Below are 21,023 nucleotides of genomic sequence, written 5' to 3'. Positions count from 1 at the left end.
GCAGAAGTGTCCTTAGGAACAGTCAAGGCAGGGCTTTAGCTCAGAGCAAGATGAAATGTCAAGACAAAAACACCCCTTTTTTACTATTATATAATATAATCTCAAAAGTAGCATAGCAAAATCATTTTTGAAAGTAAAGCACCTGTGACAGTAGTCTACTTTCTTGCCCTCTGATTTTAACACAGGTAGGCTACTGATTTTAGTGTCAGACCCTGACCAAAAAAAACCTTCCTCTCATGACCAAAATACAATCCCCTGTTGCTATCTAGCTAGAAGGCATTGTAGCTAACTTGCCCAAAATACACCATGAGATGATCTGTGTGACAACCTTTCATTTTGGATAATGTGATCAGCCTACACAACATCAGGATGTTGCTTACAAAATATCATCTAACAGGGGACTAGTGGTGATGTGTCCCAACAATGACCTCCTTGGTCCCAACTGAGGTAACTTGGGTATAAAGTTTGCTACGCTAGCTAGCTAGCTAGCTAGCACGAAATCGCTAACAACTTACAACTAAGCCTAAATAAAGGAGCCTTGGTAAGTCAACTATTTTTTACTCAATCCACAGTTATTTTTATGGATCTGTATAGTATGATCAGCTTACTGTATCATCAAAAAAGACAGGGGGGTTGCAGATTCTTGGAACAGAGTAGCCTTTGTGTCTGGTCAGATGCATTCAGCTCACATTAGAAAGCATTGCACTTAGCCTCAGACCAGCTAGCATTCACCACTCCAATCGGCTTGTGAAATGTTGGATGTGTGATCAGTACTTTATCAAAAGAAAATTCATTGAACAATATGACAAGATCACTATAGCAGAACCATGATGACAGTAATCATCAATCTGCAAATTGTCCGCTCTGCCAAAGAAGCTGCAGTAAGCTACGCTAAGCGGTGCTGCCTGCCTACCTGCCTCCCTCCCCACAACCACAAGACACAACACGGTACTATTTCTGGAGGAAATAAACCAGCTGTGATTCGTTCTCCAACGAGGGGAGAGGGAGAGGGAGAGGTAGGGAGTTACCGGAGTTAGGGGCAACTGCTGTCATGATCCATGCTGCGCGCCAGCAACTAAACCAAAACACCCTTGTTTTCGAGTCCCCCCGTTATATTTCAGTTTATTAGGTTGAAAAGGTCATACAAATGATCTTTTTGTTCAGGCTACAGATGACAGAAGACTGTGTAATAGCAGCTGATAGGTTTGGAGTTGTTAGGACGATGCCATTACGGGCAAAAACGTTTGCAGTTATAGTTCTACTTCAAATGGCGTTTTCTCAGCTTTTTGGCTGGAAAGCAGCATTTTGGCGAATTCCACTTAATTTCAACAGATGATTATGAAAGAACGGAAAGGGGTAGAGAGACACCGTTTTTTTCTGATGACAGATGAGCGTCTAATCTGTGTTTTGATAGGTATGGTGTTGACATAGACACAGAACTCAATTTTCTGTGAGCCTCCAAAAAACACCCAAAATGCTGAAAAATGGCTGGCACTCCGAGGTACTCTTTTATGAAAATGGCTGGCAGCCAATGAGTTAACCAGTGCTCTCCTCCATCCTCCTCCTTGACTGAGGTACCCTGAGCATGGTACCGTCCAGCCGCACTGCTCCCTTTCAGGCGTCTTTTTGCAAAAAAACGAAAGTGTATTGTATTGAAAGTGAAGTAAAAGTGTTAAGGAGGTAGAAATTACAAAAGATGTCTTGTTAATACTTGCATCGGAGTGTCGTGATGGTTGTTAAAAAAAATCTAAAGGTAGTGAAAAAGGGTATTACATGGTAGTACATTTGACATAAAGATTGGTGTACCCTTCAACAGCAAAAGGCCTCAGTTCCATTTTGTTCATATTGTGAGTGTATTACAAAAAGAACCGGCTAATCTATTTGGTCCTGTTAGGCTTTTAGGGGCGTCTCAGTCCTCTTTTTTGATCAGACCCAGGCCTCTAGAAGTGAAAGTGAAAGTGAAGTGAAAGCTCAACTGGGAAACTCCCAACTCCCATTGTCATTGTGACACAGCACTCTACAGCACACAAGTTTTCACTGCACACTGCACACACAACAAAATTGCATTCATGCCTCACCCGTGCAAGAGGGAAGCCCCCAATGGCGCCCCAAGGGAGCAGTGCGACGCGACGCTACCATGCTCAGGGTACCTCAGTCATGGGGGAGAGCACTGGTTAATTACTCCCACCACCAACCTGTCGGGTTGGGAGTCAAACTGGCAACCTTTGGACTACAAGTCTGGGGCCGGATTCACAAAACTATTCTTAAGATAAATCTTAGGAAGATTCTTAAGAAAAAAACTAAGAAGTTCCTAAGATCTATCTTAAGTGAAATTCTTCAATATTTTCTTAAGAACAATGCCAGTTCTTAAGAACTTCTTAATTTCTTCCTCACTTAAGAACTTTTTAGAATAATGCTTCTTAGTTGCCATGGCAATCAACAGGATTCTACCTACCTACTCCAAACACTATGTAGGCCTAGAAAAAAAACTGCTGGCTCCTAAACATAATTTAATACATTATCATCATTATTACTACAACATAGTTACAATGATAAGTATTATTGTTGTGATGATAACAACAACAACAACAACAACAACAACAATAATAATAATAATAATAATAATAATAATAATAATAATAATAATAATACAAATACATTAATAACATTTAATTAATATATTATTATTGTTGCATTTACAGTAATAGGTAATATACAGTACAGTAATATAGTAATTTACAGTAATATACATTTTGTATAATAGAGCCATATAAAATGTAGGCCTATGTTAATATTTTAGTTGAACAAGCTGACTACATTCAATAGGCTTAAGGTAAAGCCACTAAAAGTTACATTGAATGAAAGCTTGTAGACTAACTGAAAAAATACAGATATAAAAAATAGAGATTTCACACAGTCACAAAACATTCATAATAATCATATATTACATTAAAAAATATTTTTTTGAATTCCGTTTTGTGAAAATGGGTTCAAATAAATAAAATGTGACTGTTAAGACAGGGTATAGGGTTGTCTTATATTTGAGAGGAAAACTAAGACAAATCTTTAGAAAATAGTCTTCAAGAATCTCAATATTCTTAACTTTTTTATTAGGGGAAAATCTTAGGAAGAAAGTTAAGAAACAACTTCAGAATTCCGTTTGTGAATATGGAATCTTCTTAACTTTTGTCTTAAGTCAGAAAAGTGACAGTTAAGAACTATTTAGTTCTTAAGAAAGCTTTGTGAATCCGGCCCCTGATGCCCTAACCGCTTACCCATGACTGCCCAAGGCTGACCAGGTGTGAAAACCCTATAAGAGAACATGCCTTTCTCCCTGCCATGGAACACAGGGCTTACATTTGAAATGTGGGAACATGGAGCAGCAGGGATATGCTTTGGGACCAATGGACTCTGGGACCAATGGGCCTAAAAATTAAAGATAGTCTTTGTGATTTGAGGCCAATGGGCTGTGGACCCAATGGCTGTGGGAACATAGACACTCCCCCAAAAGTGGATACAAACTACTTGTCTTTTTCTATAGAACGTGGTGAAGCGTTGTTAAACTCCATGCTTTTAGCATTATTCCTACTTTATTTATATTTTTTACATGACATTGCGTGACCGCGAGCAACAACGTTTTTGGGGAAAACGTTCTGCTAGCACACACATGATTGTGGCAGCACTCCGACTTAGTGTATTTATTAGTACCACCACCAAGCACAAGTCCACTCGGTCCAGGACAAGTGTCGGATCTACTGCCCCGATACCCTGCACGGGAGATGTGGGAGCCAGGTCGAAGACGAAGAGAAACATTAGGTAAACTTAGATGTAATTTCTATGTTTTTATTTGCAGTTAACGTTACTAACCATATGAACTGTTGCAGCTTCAGTTATTACATTACATTATATTGCATTACATCAGCTGCAGTTATTAGCTTGCAGCTATTTACTATTTTTTGTTCATAGTAAACTAGCCAGCTCGTCGTCATCTTCTTCATATCAACAGTCGACATGAGAGAGAGAGAGAGAGAGAGAATGAGCAAGAGAGACAGACAGACCGACAGACAGACATATCATACATGTTAGCACTTATATGCAGAAAAACATAATACGGTAGCATCCCATAAAGACTGAAAGACTAGAAGGAATTTTTGGCCACAGGCAGTCAGATGTCTAAACTCAGATTTTTTTAAATATAAGTTTTCAAATGGTTTGGTAATTAACCCTGTGTTTCTTTGGACTTATTTTACTATGTAGTATGTATATTTATTTTCAGTGCATTTGTACTATATTTGAAGAGTCATTGAAAAATGGTGTATCCACCATTTTGACTTTTGCATTTTATAATTTGAAAAGACTGTTGAGAAGTCATATCATCTTGCCATTCAAATATTTTGAGAACATAATTTTTAAACATATATAAAATGCATTTTGCAATGCAATGCAATGGAATGCCCAATACAAAAATGTCAATTTCCCAAAATGGACATACGGATATACACCATTTTGCAATGAAACTCTTTATTTATTTTTGTATACTTTTATGTAAATGCAGAGTCATCATGGCCGTTTTTTAAATTTCACTACATGTAAAATATGTGTGACAAATAAAGCACTTGAACTTGAACTCGTGTTAAGTGGGTGTGTTTAAGTGTGACTGGCATTCAAGGGGTGCGTTTTGGAGCAAAGTAGCCGGCAGCTAACCATTTTAACATAAGTAAGCCTGCAAAGGTTAACATTGCAACTTCTTCTGAAGTACTATTTTGCAAGTAATACAAATTGTTGTGATGGATTTGGGTTGGGTAGAACCTCGGGCGTGTTTCTCGAATACTTTTGTAGAAAATTCATCTCACAAAAACCGAGAGTCAAAACTGGCAAGTCCTCTAAATCTGCTGAACATTCTCGACATGAGCAACGCTCGTTAATGGTGTGAGTGATATTTTGCTCTTCTAGATCTATTAAGTAAGGCATCAACAGTCCACCGACAAGGCATATAATGTGTAGGGTTTTTTTTTCTTTAAAGAATTAAATTAAAAATCAGACGACACAATATGCTTCACCTCGAGACATGTTGAAGGCCAAAGCATAGCGATGCATCAACTATGGACGTTGTTCGAGAAACGCACCCCAGGTTTGCCAAACTTATGACCAACTTTGCGCAGGATCATTGTAACTGATAGCAAATTCTGTTTTTTTGTATTTTCTTTTCTTATTTGTGCTAGACGTGACACTAGACTTGCCTGAAATTCGTGGGATGAAAAGGAAGAATGACGACGATGGCTTTGATCTGAAAGAGGAAGAGGAGGAGGTAGAACATCAGGACATTTCCCCAGAAGCGTCTTGTAAGTCAAACCTTGTTGAAGTAGAAAGGAAAATGTCTGCACATTTCGCACTCTGCATACAGCCTATTGGTTCTTTCAATTGCCATTGCCAAGCTTTCGGTAAGCTAAGTATAATATAATGCTGTAGTATTCAAATGGTGGCCCAAGGGCCAGAACAGTTGGCCAGCCATGAGGTTGGAACAAATGAAAACATATGTGTGCTATTCACATATGCCATACGGTGGGGCAATTTGTTTGGCCCTCAGCCTCAATTGTGCTACATACAGTAATTTGGCCCTTGGGGGAAAAGTAATGGAGACCACTGATGTAATGTAATGCAATGTAACATCTCCATTCTTTTCCAACCCCTTCCACGGTTCCACAGGCTCCAGCGAGGCTGCTTGGACTGCTTGGACTGCTCCAGAGCCTCCTGAGCCATCCTGTTCCTCCTCCGGCCCGAAGATCAGAGGAACACCCACGCAGAGGACAAGAACAGAGGGACACCCATCCAAACACCCAGACGCCCAAACCCGGTCAAGAAGTAAGTATCACACACCCAAACATCTACACTACAGTACCAGATGATGAACATCAAATGCACTTATATTGTCACTAGTGTTTTAAACGCTATCCATAGTAGACATAGCCAAGTGTAACTTTAGCAAACTATTAGTCCATGATATAACATCTGAGTGAGGGTGAAGTGGGGTGTTATAAAGAGGCCTTCAAGCTCCTCAAAGACTAAAAATGCACATGTATTGTGTTTTAATGCTACCTACGGTGTAACATAACTTATATTGTTTTGTTTTGTTTCTTTCCTCTTTCTTGTAGTGACAACTGTTGAGGGTGTAGTCGGTCGCTACAAAGAGGCCTTTAAGCTCTTCAAAGAGCTGGGCTCCATGAAAAACGCCTTTGAAAGGATAAACGTGGACCGGAACACCATTGCCCGCACAGCCATCGTCGGGGAGTTGGCCATGGTGTTCCCAGACGTGCTCAGATGGGTCCGCGAGTCACAGGTAACTAGGGGTGTAAATCACAGCCTTCATGGCAATACGATTCAATATTGATTTCTTACGCCAGCCGTGGCCAACCGGTAGGGCACTTGTCTACCATGCGGCCGACCCGGGTTCGATTCCCGGCCCGGGTCATTTGCCGGCCCCTCCCCGTCTCTCTCCCCATTTGCTTTCTGTCCACCCCTCAAAATGTACTGTCAAATAAAGTCGTAAAAGACCAAAACAAATCTTAAAAAAAACAAAAGAATGCTCCACGATTCGATTAAATTCAAATCAAGGGTTCATATTTTTTTACTTTACTGGCTTGGCTGATGTTTGAAATGTTAAATGAATCAGCAAGTGCTGAATTATCTGCATGCATTCGAGGAGCATCTTTATTATGGTCAGTATTATTGAGCGCAATATAATGCCTCACTAGCCTAGAAATCTAGACGCCCCTAGCGACCGCAAATTGAATTTGCTCCCGGGGGCAGTCTAGCGGACCCCGGTCGTTTTGCGAGGCTGAAAGTTATCCGATGACAGGGCCAATCAAATCGCGAGGGGGGCCGGGCTACCTAGTAAACAGGAAACTTTCTAAGAAGAAGCATGGTGTCCGTCCGTGCTACGTACAGCACGAAAGTGTTTACTTAATTTAAAAAGCCTGGATGATAATACATTTCGTGGCTGACATGGAATGATGTAATAATACACCATGAACTTATCGGACACAAATAGATCTCAACACATTACCATTTGATCATTCGATGTTTTAAACTAGCTCGGTAAGCTAAGTTGAGCATTTTACAGAACCAGATAGTCACACGCTATTATCAGACCACTACTGTAGGTGTAGAATGAAATTGCGGTCCCAATTTCTAATAAGACACATGCCATTAAAAACGAGACATTTAGGAGCTTTGAAAGTCTTTGAGTAGCTTACTAAATAGATGGGATCGATAGTCTGGCTAGTGGGAGCGAGCTGACCGGGGAGCGTCCTGAGTTGGGAGCGACAATCAGGGAAAGTTATGGGTATACAGCTAGCTAGCTAACACCGAACATGCCATGTTGACAACAATCATAAATATAACCATTTAACAAGCCCCAAATTGCTCGACATTTCGCTGATTGATCAAGGAGGGCCATGTGGTTGAAAACGAGGCATTTTTGAACTGTATAAGTGAAAACACGATTTATTAGGGAACTTGTTTGTGGCTGTGGTCATCACACGAATTCACTGCTACGACGGCTGGAAGTTGCCGCTTCAGCTACAAAGAGGCCCTCGCTAGTGGCTAGCTAACCTGTCGTCATAGCAGAGCTAGGTATCCAGCCTTGTATTATATGCCTGCCCCAAATTCTAATAAGATCCATGTAATTAAAAACGAGACATTTGGGAGCTTTGAGAGTCTGTAAGTCGCTTACTAAATAGATGGGAATGACACCTAGTCTACCGAGCTAGCGGCTAGCCATGTATTAGTTATGGGTATACAGCTAGCTAGCTAACACCGAACATGCCATGTTGACAACAATCATAAATATAACCATTTAACAAGCCCCAAATTGCTCGACATTTCGCTGATTGATCAAGGAGGGCCATGTGGTTGAAAACGATGCATTTTTGAACTGTATAAGTGAAAACACGATTTATTAGGAAACTTGTTTGTGGCTGTGGTCATCACACGAATTCACTGCTACGACGGCTCGAAGTTGCCGCTTCACCTACAAAGGGGCGTGTACGTTGTGAAAGACAGCTGTGACGTTACACAGAAGTGTGTGGGGATTGGTTGTTTGCCATCCAATTGCGTGACGTTGAGTGCTGAAGCAACCGTTTATCCCGCCCACACTGCTGCTCAGCCCTCCTAGACCCTGGTACAGCTTTTTGCTGTACGGGTCTGGCTGCGCTAGGCTAATGCCTCACAAAATGAGTGCAATAATTCCAAAAATCAATGAATCGATTCTTTAGTGGATGAATTGATTAATGGAATTGTTGGCTGTAGGATGATCAATGCATCGATTCAAATCGATTATTATTTACACCCCTGCAGGTGACCGACAGGACGGAGAAGATTGCGGACTTCGTGGAGCGCTGTCGTCAGGCGGTCAGCGAGGACATGCACGCAGTGCTGAGACACATGAAGAAAAGTGGAGACCTACTGCCAATCACACACAAATACACATGAGGAAGATTGTAGATTACATAAATAAACCTGAATATACCTGAAGAAGAGAATAGATTACATAAATAAACCTGAATATTGATTACACATAAATACACATGATTATTGATTACACATAAATACACTTGAGTGCTGATTACACATACTGTAAATACACCTGGCTACGGATTACACATGAATATGCCTGATTATTGATTACATATAAATGCACCTCAGTGCTGATTGCTCATGAATACACCTGAGGACATGAACAAGAGCTACCGATGGGCCATAAACATACCTGGGGAAGAAATTATGGTTTTGATTTTGTTTTGTTTTGTTGGCTTTTTTCCCCCAACTCATTAGTTGTTCAATGTTATGTTAGAGCGATAGCATCATTTATGGAAATATATCATCTTCCGTTTGAGTTAAGTGGCAAAGGTAAAACTCAATCATTTAAAAAGTGAGACGGAAAATTAGCTTATTTCCAGAAATTGTGCAATATCGCTTTAATGTCAGTTATGTGCATTTAAAGGAACAGTCCACTCGTTTTTGATTTTGACATATTTGCAGTATTTCCAAGCATTATTCATGAATGTGCGTATCATTTTCTTCTCCGTGTTTTCAGTACCGTAAATCCTCTAATTGTGGCCTGTATTCCAATACTGGCCGGGATTCTAATATTGGCCGGTCTCGCGGTCGGCGGATGTAAATTGGGGCCGGTCTCTTGTACAGGCCGGGTCTAAAAATAGAATCAATGATTTATTTTCCGTTTACCGGATATCTCAGGTTGTTCTCAAAATTCACAACTGTAATCATTAAGCTGGTTAACATTAGACATAGTTCCTTACTCCGAAAAAGGACTCATTTGCTACTATAAAACAAACGGTACAGTCAAAGACTAGTTATTACATGTGAGCAGTGTGTTAATATCAGCTGCGTGAGAGCGACCGCTTCGGTCAGCTTTCCTGAAGACGCGTGGGTAACCTATAGCAACAACACGAGCCCGGAATACAGCCAGAGGCAGAGCGCGCCCATACAGAAAGAGATTTTGCCTTGGTTGCAAAGTTGTGAGAGCCCTCGTCGTAAATGCATTTGGCTGTCAAACTTTTACTATGCGTTGCCAGTGGAGGAAAATAGAAGGCACGCTACAGTATTACACAATAATATGGCTACCTTGCTTAACCTTCATATTTCAGTAACGTACGCTTCACACATAGAGATTGCTTCAGGCTACGGACCGGAGACAGAAATCGCATGTAGGCCTATATTTCCCCGACATTTGGCTGCAGCAAGAAACCGGTTGCCTTGGGAAGTGGAGTAAAATAGGGAGTGAAACAGTCGCAGATATTGGAATACGACCGTCAATGTCAATGTTGTTGCCGCATGTCGTGTCCATAAGCTCAAGGCGAGAACGGGAGGAAAGACTAACAGAGGAGGAAGGGACACACGCCTCATGAGTAAAAAATGGACCGACGATGGTCTCCTAGTCATTCGCACCATACCGTAACTACCGTATTATGGTAACTGTAGCCTACTTTTTCAGTAAATGAACCAAGTATTTTATTGGTTCAAAATACGGTAGACACATGGTTTTATTCATTCCATTGGTAGTCTGTTTTGCTTAAATAGGAATATTGGCCTGTCTCTAATTCTGGCCTCCTTCCAATTATGGCCTGGTCCAAGATGCACTTGAGTAAATACAGGCCCCGGCCAATATTAGAGGATTTACGGTACTTAGATTTATTGGATCAGAATTATTAGCATAGCTTAGCATAACCACTGGAAGCATATGGGAACATTAGCATCAGCCACAAGTGATCACTGGACGGGATTAAATAGCTGTTTTGCACTTTGGTTAATTTTACATTCATTCTAAAGTACCGTATTTTTCGGACTACAAGTCGCACTTTTTTTCATGGTTTGGCTGGACATGCGACATATACTCTGGTGCGACATATATATGTTTTTTTTCTCTCCACCGGAGAGCGCTATGTGCGCAACTAGGCCTATGTTGTGTTGCCTAATACCACTGATAGAAAAAAATGTTACAACTTACCACAACAAAAAATAGCATTTACAATGACGACTGAATAGAAATATACCACCCAAAAGAAGTAAATATAGCCTACTGCTGAGTTCAAGCTGAAAGTAATTAAATATGCAGCCGAAAATGGCAATAGGGCAGCTGAACGAAAGTTTGGATGCAATGGAAAACTGTTTGGGGACTGGAGAAAAGCGGAGGAAAATGTGCATGAGAAAAATATGTTGTGAAAAAAAGCTATCTGAAGATTCAAGGCCCATGTCTAGAAGAAGAGCTGAATACAGGACAAATGTGTTCTCGAACAACGCGCGCGCTGCGAGTCAACGGTCTTGTTACGGGCTCCATGACATTGCCAAAGAAATGAATAGGACTTTTTGCGGAAGTCAGGGACCTCGTGGATTTATCGCGTTATGCAATGCAACCCCCTCTCGTGGATTTAATTTGCGCTATGCAACGCAATCGCCTCTCTATCCGAGAACGAGCGTCTGTGTTATTAAAGACAGTCAGCCGACTTCCAGGTGAAAATCGGTCATTTCCGCGAGTTTCTGACAAACGAGCACAACGTGACACTAGGCTACACAACATGGATGAAATTCCCCTCACCTTTGATACCGTCATGGGCTGAAGTCTCAGAAAAGGGGGTAAAGAAAGGCGTGCTCAGTCTGGAGACGGAACAAAGTTGCCTCGAACCCTCCCACGGTCCAAACGCAAAACAATGCCGAAAATTGAATGTTGCTCTGACTACAGGGCAACATGGCGCGTTATCACTGTTTCTTCTTCTTTTTCTTTTTGTGGTTTTATGGCGGTTGGCAAATTATCTTAGTTGGTGCATTACCAGCACCTCTGAATGCGTTGCCACTGCTTCAGATGCTGGTTTATAAAACAATGCCGTCTTTGAGCAGCAGCTTACCATGCGCCAGCTATCACAACATAGATTCCATGGATAGAATAACCTTTCAAAAATGTGCGACGATTAGTCCGGTGCGACGTATATATGTTTTTTTAATCTTCAAAATGCATTTTTGGGCCGTTGCGACTTAAACTCCGGAGCGACATATAGTCCAAAAAATATGGTAGTTTATAATTACATATGAGAATGTTTTGTTTGTTCTCATAGATTTGCATTGCTATGCTTTATTTGGCTATACTGTTAAACTAGGCAATGCAAACACAGACAAAAATGATGTGCACATTCTTCATGAGTAATGCATGGAAATACTGCAAATATCTGAAAATCAAAAAATGGTGGACTGCTTCTTTAAGTTTCCTTTAAGTTTCAAATGCAATGATAGTCCACAGACTAAAAAAAAAGAGGAGGATTCAATATATTAAAAAGAGGAGGATTCAATATATTGTTTTAGTGCCTATGTTTACACTAGCTGTATATTTGTATGATTTATATCGAACGGTTGGTTTTGATTAAACTCGTATCCTGGACTTTGAGTGTTGATGTCACTTTAAACAGTTTGATAAATGTTGGTAAATGTTGGTTCTATCTGACAGGTCACTCCAGAGTCATGAAATTCAGAGTTATGGCAACTCGGGGTACAGGAAGTCGGTTGGTGATATGATTCACATAGATTCAAATAATTCTAGGCAGTTGCTTTCTTTTTGTTAGAAACTAACACAGAACCACAACATATCAAGCAAATATGCATACCTGTCAACTTTGAGCTCCCAAAATCTGGGATAATTCCCATATTTTAAGCCAAAATCAGGGAATTTTCTAAAGGCCAAATTTTGACAGTCAACGGGATGACAGAGACAGATCGGACGGTGCGTTCCACTCTGCTTTTCACAACAGCGCGCGTGCAAAGACAGAGCCTGTCTAAAATCCCTCAGCACACCTTTTACAGCGTAGAGAAACAATGCAATGAAAACAAAACAATGAAATGAGCGCAATGCGTTTCTTCTTGTTGTTTTGCCGCACAAGTTGTCTGTTCGTGCAAAACTTTGTGCTGGTACAGGTTGTGGTTAGGTTATTCGCATGATTCGCTGTTCCGAGGCTGTTTTATGCGTTGCATGAACAGACGGTTTCTGAGGGAAAGAGTGGGCGCACAAGCGCTACGCAGCTCGAGGTTGACAGCTCGTATTTTCAAGGAACTTCAATTCTTGGTGGTATCTGGCATACCGTCTTCTGGCAGGTAGCTTAAGCAAGACCCTCGTCTCTCTCTTCAAGAGAGGGTGTGGCTCGTCAGACAGGGCCGTGGGTAGCCTATAAATAGCCTACTGGACCGACTGTGTTTTTTGATAATGTGAAAAATCCGAGATATTTCCGGGAAAAAAATCAAATCGGGAAGAAATCTGGAAATGAGTCAATGAGAAATGAGTTTCCCGGGAAATTAGGGATGGTTGACAGGTATGAATATTACGTAAAACGATGACGTAAAAATGAATGACGGAGGAACATGGAAATGGAACACAGAGGTCAATGGGATTTGCCTTACTCTTACTTCCATGCAATGTTCCCTCTAAGCTGCGCGACTGCGCAATTGCGCACTGCTCTCACGTTCTCAGCGCAGAGCAAATCCATACAGCGCAGGTAAAACAAGGCGGCAAATTTGTGTGGAGAGGCAGTTGATTGTTGTCCGAAATTTCCAGTCATTGTAGATTTATAACATCCACTCGAAATAAAACATATTCTTTAGATATGAAACATCTATCTTACAGCAGTTTAAGCGATCACACTAGACTCGGACTTCTGCTTACAATCAGCATTGCGCCTCCAGCTGCTTTTTGAATAGTGATCAGACAGAGCGCGGATACGCCGCGCTTCGAATGCTGATCTTTAAAACAGTGACCAGACAACGTTGTAACAGCTGTCACTCGCAGCCTAATCTACGGCGTTCGGTTGTGTTAAGTAGCCTACACAAAAGCCTAAATCTATCTCTGTATAATGGATATAAGACAAGTTCTAGCTCTAGTAGAGCTCGATCGTGAATCTGATATGAATGTTGATAACGGTGTCTAGCATCTGGACCGATTTTAATGGATGCCTGTCATAGCTTTGCGAGTGGCAACATCTATCGCGCTATTGGCATCATTGGAAGTGCGTGCTCAGCTGCTTTCTGCCAAAGAGTTGGTTTAAATTCGTCAAAATGGTGTTGATGAAAGCATTTGTCCACGCAGTGGAAATGTCTTGAAAACATATGAACTAATATGCCTAAACGAACTACTAGCCTACTGATAAGAAGGTCCATAAAAGCCAGTTAGCCAGAAGGTCAGTCAGACTGTCCGGTAAGAAAAATGTTTGCTTCCCAAGATCTGAAGTTTCCACGAGCTCTTAAAGTGACAGTGCATACTTTTACTTCATGTAGACCTAATTTAAGGTCAATATTTTAGTCTTTTAAACTTGTTACATAGGCCTGGCCTCTTATAAAACATTTAAATCCAAATTAAATGATTCATCCTTTTAAACATAAATTCAACATTCTGGGCTATTGGGCTGCTGTAAAGATACTTTCTTTCCAACATCTTACAAATGTAGTCCTAGCCTACAATATATTGATGTTGGTGGGTTGATGATTAAGTAATAATCAAGATTTGGAAACATTACTTAACTGATTTTGTAATATTCACTATAGTGAATGACAATATAATCAACATATTATGAAGCATCAATGTTACCCCTAAAATGGAGGGGGGGGGCAGGGGGGTGTCCGACTCGCTCACCAAAGTTATTGGCTGTGCTCAATGATATAGTGCATTTGCTCAAGCACCGAAAACATTAGAGGGAACAGTGCTTCCATGGGCACAGGGTCACTCTATTTACCATATTACCACGCCCATTTCAATGCTTTTCATGCTAACACAGGATTTCCAGTCTGCTATTTCCTGTTAGGCTGCCGCCCATACTCATGAACGAGGTGACGTTTTCCATGTGTGTTATGCTCATTTGTGGGGGAAAACAGCCCATGCAAGTCAATTGGTGATGTTGGGGTTTAATAAACGAAAGATGAGGACCTGTAGACTAGCGTTGCTCACACGCAACATGCCGAAAACATGTTATGTTGCCGGCTGTTCAAATAATATAGCCAAACAGCCGTGGTTGAAGCATGGACTGTGTTCATTTAGGCTAGCCGATTTAGCATGTAAATTGATGAGACATTCAGTTTGATTTCCCCCATAAAGGGGCGTGACGCACATTTACAAGCAAAGTACCCGGATGGCCGTTCATGCATATAGTCCTTCTGAATGATTTAGCACTAGTAACTGCTTCCCAAATAGTAATGGCGTCGCCCTTGTAACTGTGGATAATACGATGAAGACTGCAGCAGTGGCGCATGTGTTTTTACATTTACATGTATTATAAGGTCTCTCAAACAACCCAATCTTTTGTTGACACAACAAAGACATCTTTTATATAACAGAACTTGCCGTTAACTGTTTTGCTCACTGTGGCTAGTGGCAGGTCTGGGCTGGGAGAAAAAAGTTAGGCCGGGCATTTTCAGCCAAACATATTGGACGAGACAATGAAGCCCATGACAACATAATTAGTCTTCTATTATGAGCTATTTTGACCACAACAACCAAAATTAATATTTAAATCTCACTCGGAGAGGTCTACATGCCGTTTTTGCTGCTCTTTTGGCTAGGGCCCACTTGAAAAAGAGGCAACTGCCTCAATGTGTTTTTACCCTAGTAAAATGAAGGAGAAATAAAAAAAATAAATAAAAGAATCTCTCAATGACATGCTCAGTAAACATCTCAGATGGCTCACTGTACTTTTGGCCAACAAAGGTCAAGAAAAATGTTCATGCTATTATATTTTAATGACATGATGTATTTGGATACAGTTTCTTGACTGATGTCAAGCGGTCATAATTTTGATACTCTAATAATGTGAACATTTCTAAAACCAAATTATAACAACTGTTGTAAATATCATTAATCTATCATTAATGGGCATGACGTGTCTTGTAATTCGTATCATGCTTACTATTCACCCTCATGTAGACCTCTTCAGGCATTCATTTGACACGCACTTGTCGAATTCCTGATTCCTTCTCCTGTAGTCTCACACAAACACACACACGCGCACGTGATATACTACTATGGTTTACGATGGTGACTCCACAATGTCCTGTGCTACTCCAGACTATGCTGTGCTACTCGCACAGCATAAACTACACACTGTGAAGGATACTATTTACAGTGACTCAGCTGTGTGTGTGTGTGTGTGTGTGTGTGTGTGTGTGTGTGTGTGTGTGTGTGTGTGTGTGTGTGTGTGTGTGTGTGTGTGTGTGTGTGTGTGTGTGTGTGTGTTACACTGTGTGAGGAATATTACTTGGGTTAGATGTGTGACATGACGTCTCAGTGGCGTGTGAGTGTTTATGTTTGTGAGTGTATGTGGTGTTAGTGTGTTTGTTAGTCTGGATAGAAGATGGATATAAGCACAAGTATGGTTAAACATGGAGGCGTGTGTGTGTGTGTGTGTATATTTGTACATTGAGGTTGCCTCAGAAGTGAGTGTGTGTGTGTATATTTGTTTGTGTGTGTATATATTTGTACATTGAGGTTGCCTCAGAAGCATTTTAAGAGCGCAGGAGGTGACAGTGTTATAAGGTGAGTTCTTTTGGTTTTTAACCAGGCACATTTGGTCTGCACACCACCCACCTTCCTTCAAAACCCCAGTGCACTCTTCTGTGTGTATCTCTGTGTGTGTCTGTGTGTGTACAGCAATGTCCCCTCAGCAGCCAGTTACAGCAGTGAATATACAAGTGGTTTTGTTCCTATTAATCTATTTAATTTGCTCTATTTAATATTATTGAATTGTCTATTTAATTTATTTGAAGAAGTGGGCTATCTCCCTTCAGTTTAGTTAGAAAGAGTCAGTAGCTTTTGGACGAGCAAACAGTAACTGTTGTTATACCTCACATATTTCTAATAATTATAATAAAATATATGTCATAAGTAATGGGAGCCATGCGAAAATAATTGGTAAAGTAAAGGGATTTATTATCAGCTGATAGCTTGAGTTATGTTGTTCATGATAGTCGTTCAAGTATAATGCAATCTAGATCATGCTACGCTAACTTTGTGGCTAATTCCTGGTGTGATGTTTGTTAATGGATGATGTTATCTATGCTTGGATAATACCTGAAATTGTTATGTCTAACTGATCGCTGTAGTGTAATTTAATGTCATTTAATGCTAAGCTAATACCTGCCCTGATTTTATATTGAGATGATGGTTGCAAGCTACAAAATTACATATGCTGAACTGTGAACTGTGATTTCTACAATTCTGAACTTGTTATTGTGTAATTTAGCAAATGATGAATCAAAGCGTTTGAAAGTGCTGATGTAGGATCTGTCACATGACGGTGCTAGATGGCGTTTTTTGGGTTTTTTTTAAACTGCAACCCAGTAAGACACGGCGCCTGTTATAAATGAGCTTTTACCAGAATGACAATGACCAAGACGTAATGTATAAGTAAAGGCCCTGTGCACTGTCAAAGTGGTGAAGTACTGTGGTAGGTAGCCTCTTACTGCAGCTGGCGTCGCCGGCGACCCTTTTCACTTGCTGAAAATGCTTAACTTCATCATAACAACATTACTATGACATAACAGAGAGCCATAGTGCTGTGCTGACTATTACAGTATTCAACTTTTTTCATAGAAGCTCTCTTGTGTTGTGTTCATCTTTTTTGAGGTTTATTGTTATGGTGAAAAACAGGGAATTTTCCACAGTGACAGAGGAACTTTGGACCATGGGATAACCTGTTAAATCGTCCTTCCTTTGGTTCTGTATAGGCTATTAGTTTGGCAAGTCATAGTATAACAGTATAACAGGAAAAGCAATATGACATGAAAAGTATAACTTGGCATTTCACCATTGTGAAGTCAAGTTAAGTCAAATCGACTTTATTGTTAAATTCCTTTACATGCACTGGTTAAACAAAAAAATAATTCACGTTTCTTACTTTCCCATGCATAGACCATCAACTTTTAGGTGCAGACATCGTTATAGACAAGAAGGCATGCATTAAAATGCAAGATATAAAAGAGGACATACTGTAAGAGCACATTGTAAAAATAGAGAAACAATTTGACATAAATAAGTAACATTTAAGTTTGAGTCTGAGAGGGTTGTGACGTTGACTATAGTCAAAGCTGGGTAAACAGTGGTTGGGGTTCAAACCGGTTCAAGCTGTTGAACTGTAGTCTATGTTGTCACCGTGTTAAGCCTTCTTAAACAACCTGCATCATAGTTTCTGACCAGCTTATGCCAATTTAGCATTGTTACATTTAAGAACAAACTTCTTGTAGGGCAGATTTATTATGCAGACATGCAGGCATTGTTCTACTAAAGGACAAACTTCTTAGGCAGATATACTGTTGCATTGTTACACTGAAGGACAGAGTTTTTGTCCTTTTGGATTATCTGCGATGGTGTGGGTACTAAACCATCTTGTTAGCCAAACATGCATATCTCTTGCCAATAGAGCTCACAAGCAGTGTTGCTAGATTCTAGATTTCTATTAGCTCAAAATTGCAGAAAAAAAAACGCCAAATGGCCCATTTTTCCCGTTTTTACCCGCAGACGGTCATCCCACGTAGCCCACAAGTGGGTGACATCAACTTGTATGTTGATGCAGATTAGCATTTAACGACATCCGTTTCCTAACTGAATTTCCAGAATGTTACGGGCAATAGGAACTCAGGTTTGACAGAAATATAAGACAGCCGTCAACAACCAACATTGACGTGCTCCTGCATCCTTCCCTTATAAGTGCCAGGTACGGCACAACCACATGGATGTGTTTACCAAGCAAAACATTAAGATAATAAAGTAATGTTGCTATCCCAAAGCTAAAAGGAGTTTAGAACTACTGTACATATCTCATATCACAGCCCTTTACTTCCTTCAAAAATCTGTGCTCACATCTCGCGTGAGCTACCCCCTGTAAAGACGGTTGCATAAAAAAACTTTAGTTCGATGGTAAGTTTTGAAAGTTAACTAAACCAAGGCGATTTGATTTAATGCATTAATGGTGTTGTTTAAGTTTAAACAAAAGAGTGTTGCCAGGAGTGAAAAACTACATGTATTCAGGGCTTGTTTAGAAATATTTCCAAGTCTAATACAAAAGTATAGTGTCAGTCGGTTACCATGGACACGGCCAGTGAAATAAATATCTCTCGAGTGAAATCACCTTCCTGTAGTCTGCCTGTTTTCCCGCTTTAGCATGTTGATAGCAACATCATATTTATGTTGCCGTTTGGCACAAAATAATCAACCATGTCATCCCTACAGCCTATTTTTAACACCCTCAACAGTTTGCGGGGGTTCGCTAATCGCATGCTTGCACTCACACCTTATTTGAGACTGGTCCCCATTCATTTTCAATCGACGGTGGGAACTGGGGAGTCCTTAAATGCTAACAAGAAAGACTACATTCTACTACATGCTCCCAGGTGACTTGCGAACTCTAAAGGTGCCTTTGTCAAGTTTACAAAGCTAGCTGTACATCTCAAATGAGTCTGTGTTGCAACACTTACAGTAGTGTTTTACTTTTTGTCTCAAGTCTTTCTCTCTCTGTTCTTTTGTGGTGTGTGTGTGTGTGTGTGTGTGTGTGTGTGTGTGTGTGTGTGTGTGTGTGTGTGTGTGTGTGTGTGTGTGTGTGTGTGTGTGTGTGTGTGTGTGTGTGTGTGTTGTGGTGGGAGTCAGAATGCAAAAGGTTCCCTACGAGTGCAGAGAGGACCAGGCGCTACCGGGAGAGACTGAACGCTGACCCAGCCAAGAAGGAGGAGATACTCAGGAAGCAAAGAGAAAGGTACACACACACACACACACACACACACACACACACACACACACACACACACACACACACACACACACACACACACACACACACACACACACACACACACACACACACACACACACACAAGATACCCAGGAAACAATGAGAAACACACACACACACACACACACACACACACAGAATACACACTCATCCATGGACCATCCACATATACACTCTCCATGGATTGAGACATAGCCCTAAATCATTAGACAGGAATGTGAATGAAATGTGTTTTAAACTAAATAAACAAAATGTCCTTTCTTGCTTCTCGTTTCCCTTCCACAGGTACAAAGACAAGAAGCGGAGAGGAGAGATCCCGCCGTGTAGGATCGCTTCTCAGCCTCCACGTGAACAAGAGAAGATCCGAGAGATGTGGCGACTAGCGCAGCAGAAATACCGTGACAACAGAAGACTGCAGCACAGCCCTGGAGCTATGGACCTTGAGGGCTATTCTGGAACTACAGCTATGGAACCTTGAGGGCTGTTCTGGAACCATGATGGCTGCAGAATATTGAGGACACGCCAGACTCCTGAGTACTGTTCTGAATGCTTGACATCTGTTTTAGACCTTGGAGACTGCGTTATACGCACAAGAGTTGTTCTTGAACCATCAGGACTGTTCTTGAACTTTGAGGGCTGATGCAGTAATGGGTTTTGTAGGATTTTAATTACAACTTAAGATGCGTGAGGACTGTTCTGGAACCTTGAGGGCTGTTCTGGAACCATCTGGGCCTTTCTGGAATCTTATTGTTACTGATTATTAATTTTGGCCAATGGTTCCATAAATGAGATGTATTGATGCCATTCATTATTATTGACTTGAAGTGGCCTATGCTGGTGTATTGAATTGAAGATTGTTTCCTGCTCCGTCCATAGTACTTCACCAGCTTGTTCGGCTTCCTCCTTCAGACGAGCTCGCACCCCACGACTGGAGGCTCTGGATTTTCGTATCCCTCCATGGCCTTTTCATCGCCGCCCCCACCGTGGGCTTCCATATTTCTCCACCAACGTGAATGCTCCATATCGTCATGATTTATGGACCAAAAAGAACCTTCCATTGCATTGTTGTGTTTTAGTGTCTGTATGTCTTTCATTTCAACGTCTGTTCATGTTTTTGTTTTATGTTACATGCTCTGTAAAGCGTCTTTGAGTGTTAAGAAAAGCGCTATACAAAATTGATGTATTATTATTATTATTATTATTATTATTATTATTATTATTATCTTACCTGCTTATGTTGATCTTTGGTCACTGCAACTGTGTCTGCTGCCTTGCTCTCTATAACTGTTTCATGTTTACATCGACGCTTGGACAACAACTAAGAATGATAATAAACACTACGCCAATTTGTTTATGTATGTATGTTTTTATCCTTTATTCAAGGACATTTACGGCAGGTCAACCCTCAGCAACACTTTGTCATAATTTTCTATACACAACATACAAAGTAAACATTCCCAGTATGCATACACTGTATAATACAATGTACAATAAACTAAACATTTATTGTATCCATGTACACATGAACTGTAATGCATCATGTTAGCTAATCTAAACATTTCAATATACTATAATCTCTGACAATAATATTTGCTGTAATTATACTATTTGGCAGGTCAGGGTCCAGTGTGTGTTATTTTCAGTGGTTTATTACCATGTACAATATTAATATTCACAACTGTCAACTTTTTCATGAATATT

General features: G+C 40.6%; 1 protein-coding gene across 3 annotated transcripts in view; it reads left to right on the top strand.

Moving 5' to 3' along the window:
• The window catches only part of LOC134455910 (mitotic spindle assembly checkpoint protein MAD1-like), a 52,372-nt gene extending 31,692 nt beyond the window's left edge, over positions 1-20,680 (top strand). Inside the window, exons 15-18 of one of the 3 annotated variants that reach the window (XM_063207276.1) lie at positions 5,223-5,342; positions 5,707-5,862; positions 6,153-6,337; positions 8,356-12,022. In XM_063207276.1, the coding sequence (XP_063063346.1) occupies positions 5,223-5,342; positions 5,707-5,862; positions 6,153-6,337; positions 8,356-8,490 (596 nt within the window). In that variant the 3' untranslated portion in view covers positions 8,491-12,022. Of the gene's footprint in view, positions 1-5,222; positions 5,343-5,706; positions 5,863-6,152; positions 6,338-8,355; positions 12,023-19,180; positions 19,287-19,607 lie in introns of those variants that run through there. The other 2 variants (XM_063207267.1, XM_063207277.1) reach the window with 2 other exon arrangements.
• Positions 20,681-21,023: the final 343 nt, after the last annotated feature.

The sequence above is a fragment of the Engraulis encrasicolus genome, chromosome 1, assembly GCF_034702125.1.
Source record: "Engraulis encrasicolus isolate BLACKSEA-1 chromosome 1, IST_EnEncr_1.0, whole genome shotgun sequence".
NCBI lineage: Eukaryota > Metazoa > Chordata > Actinopteri > Clupeiformes > Engraulidae > Engraulis > Engraulis encrasicolus.
This window is presented reverse-complemented; position numbering and strand designations above follow the sequence as displayed.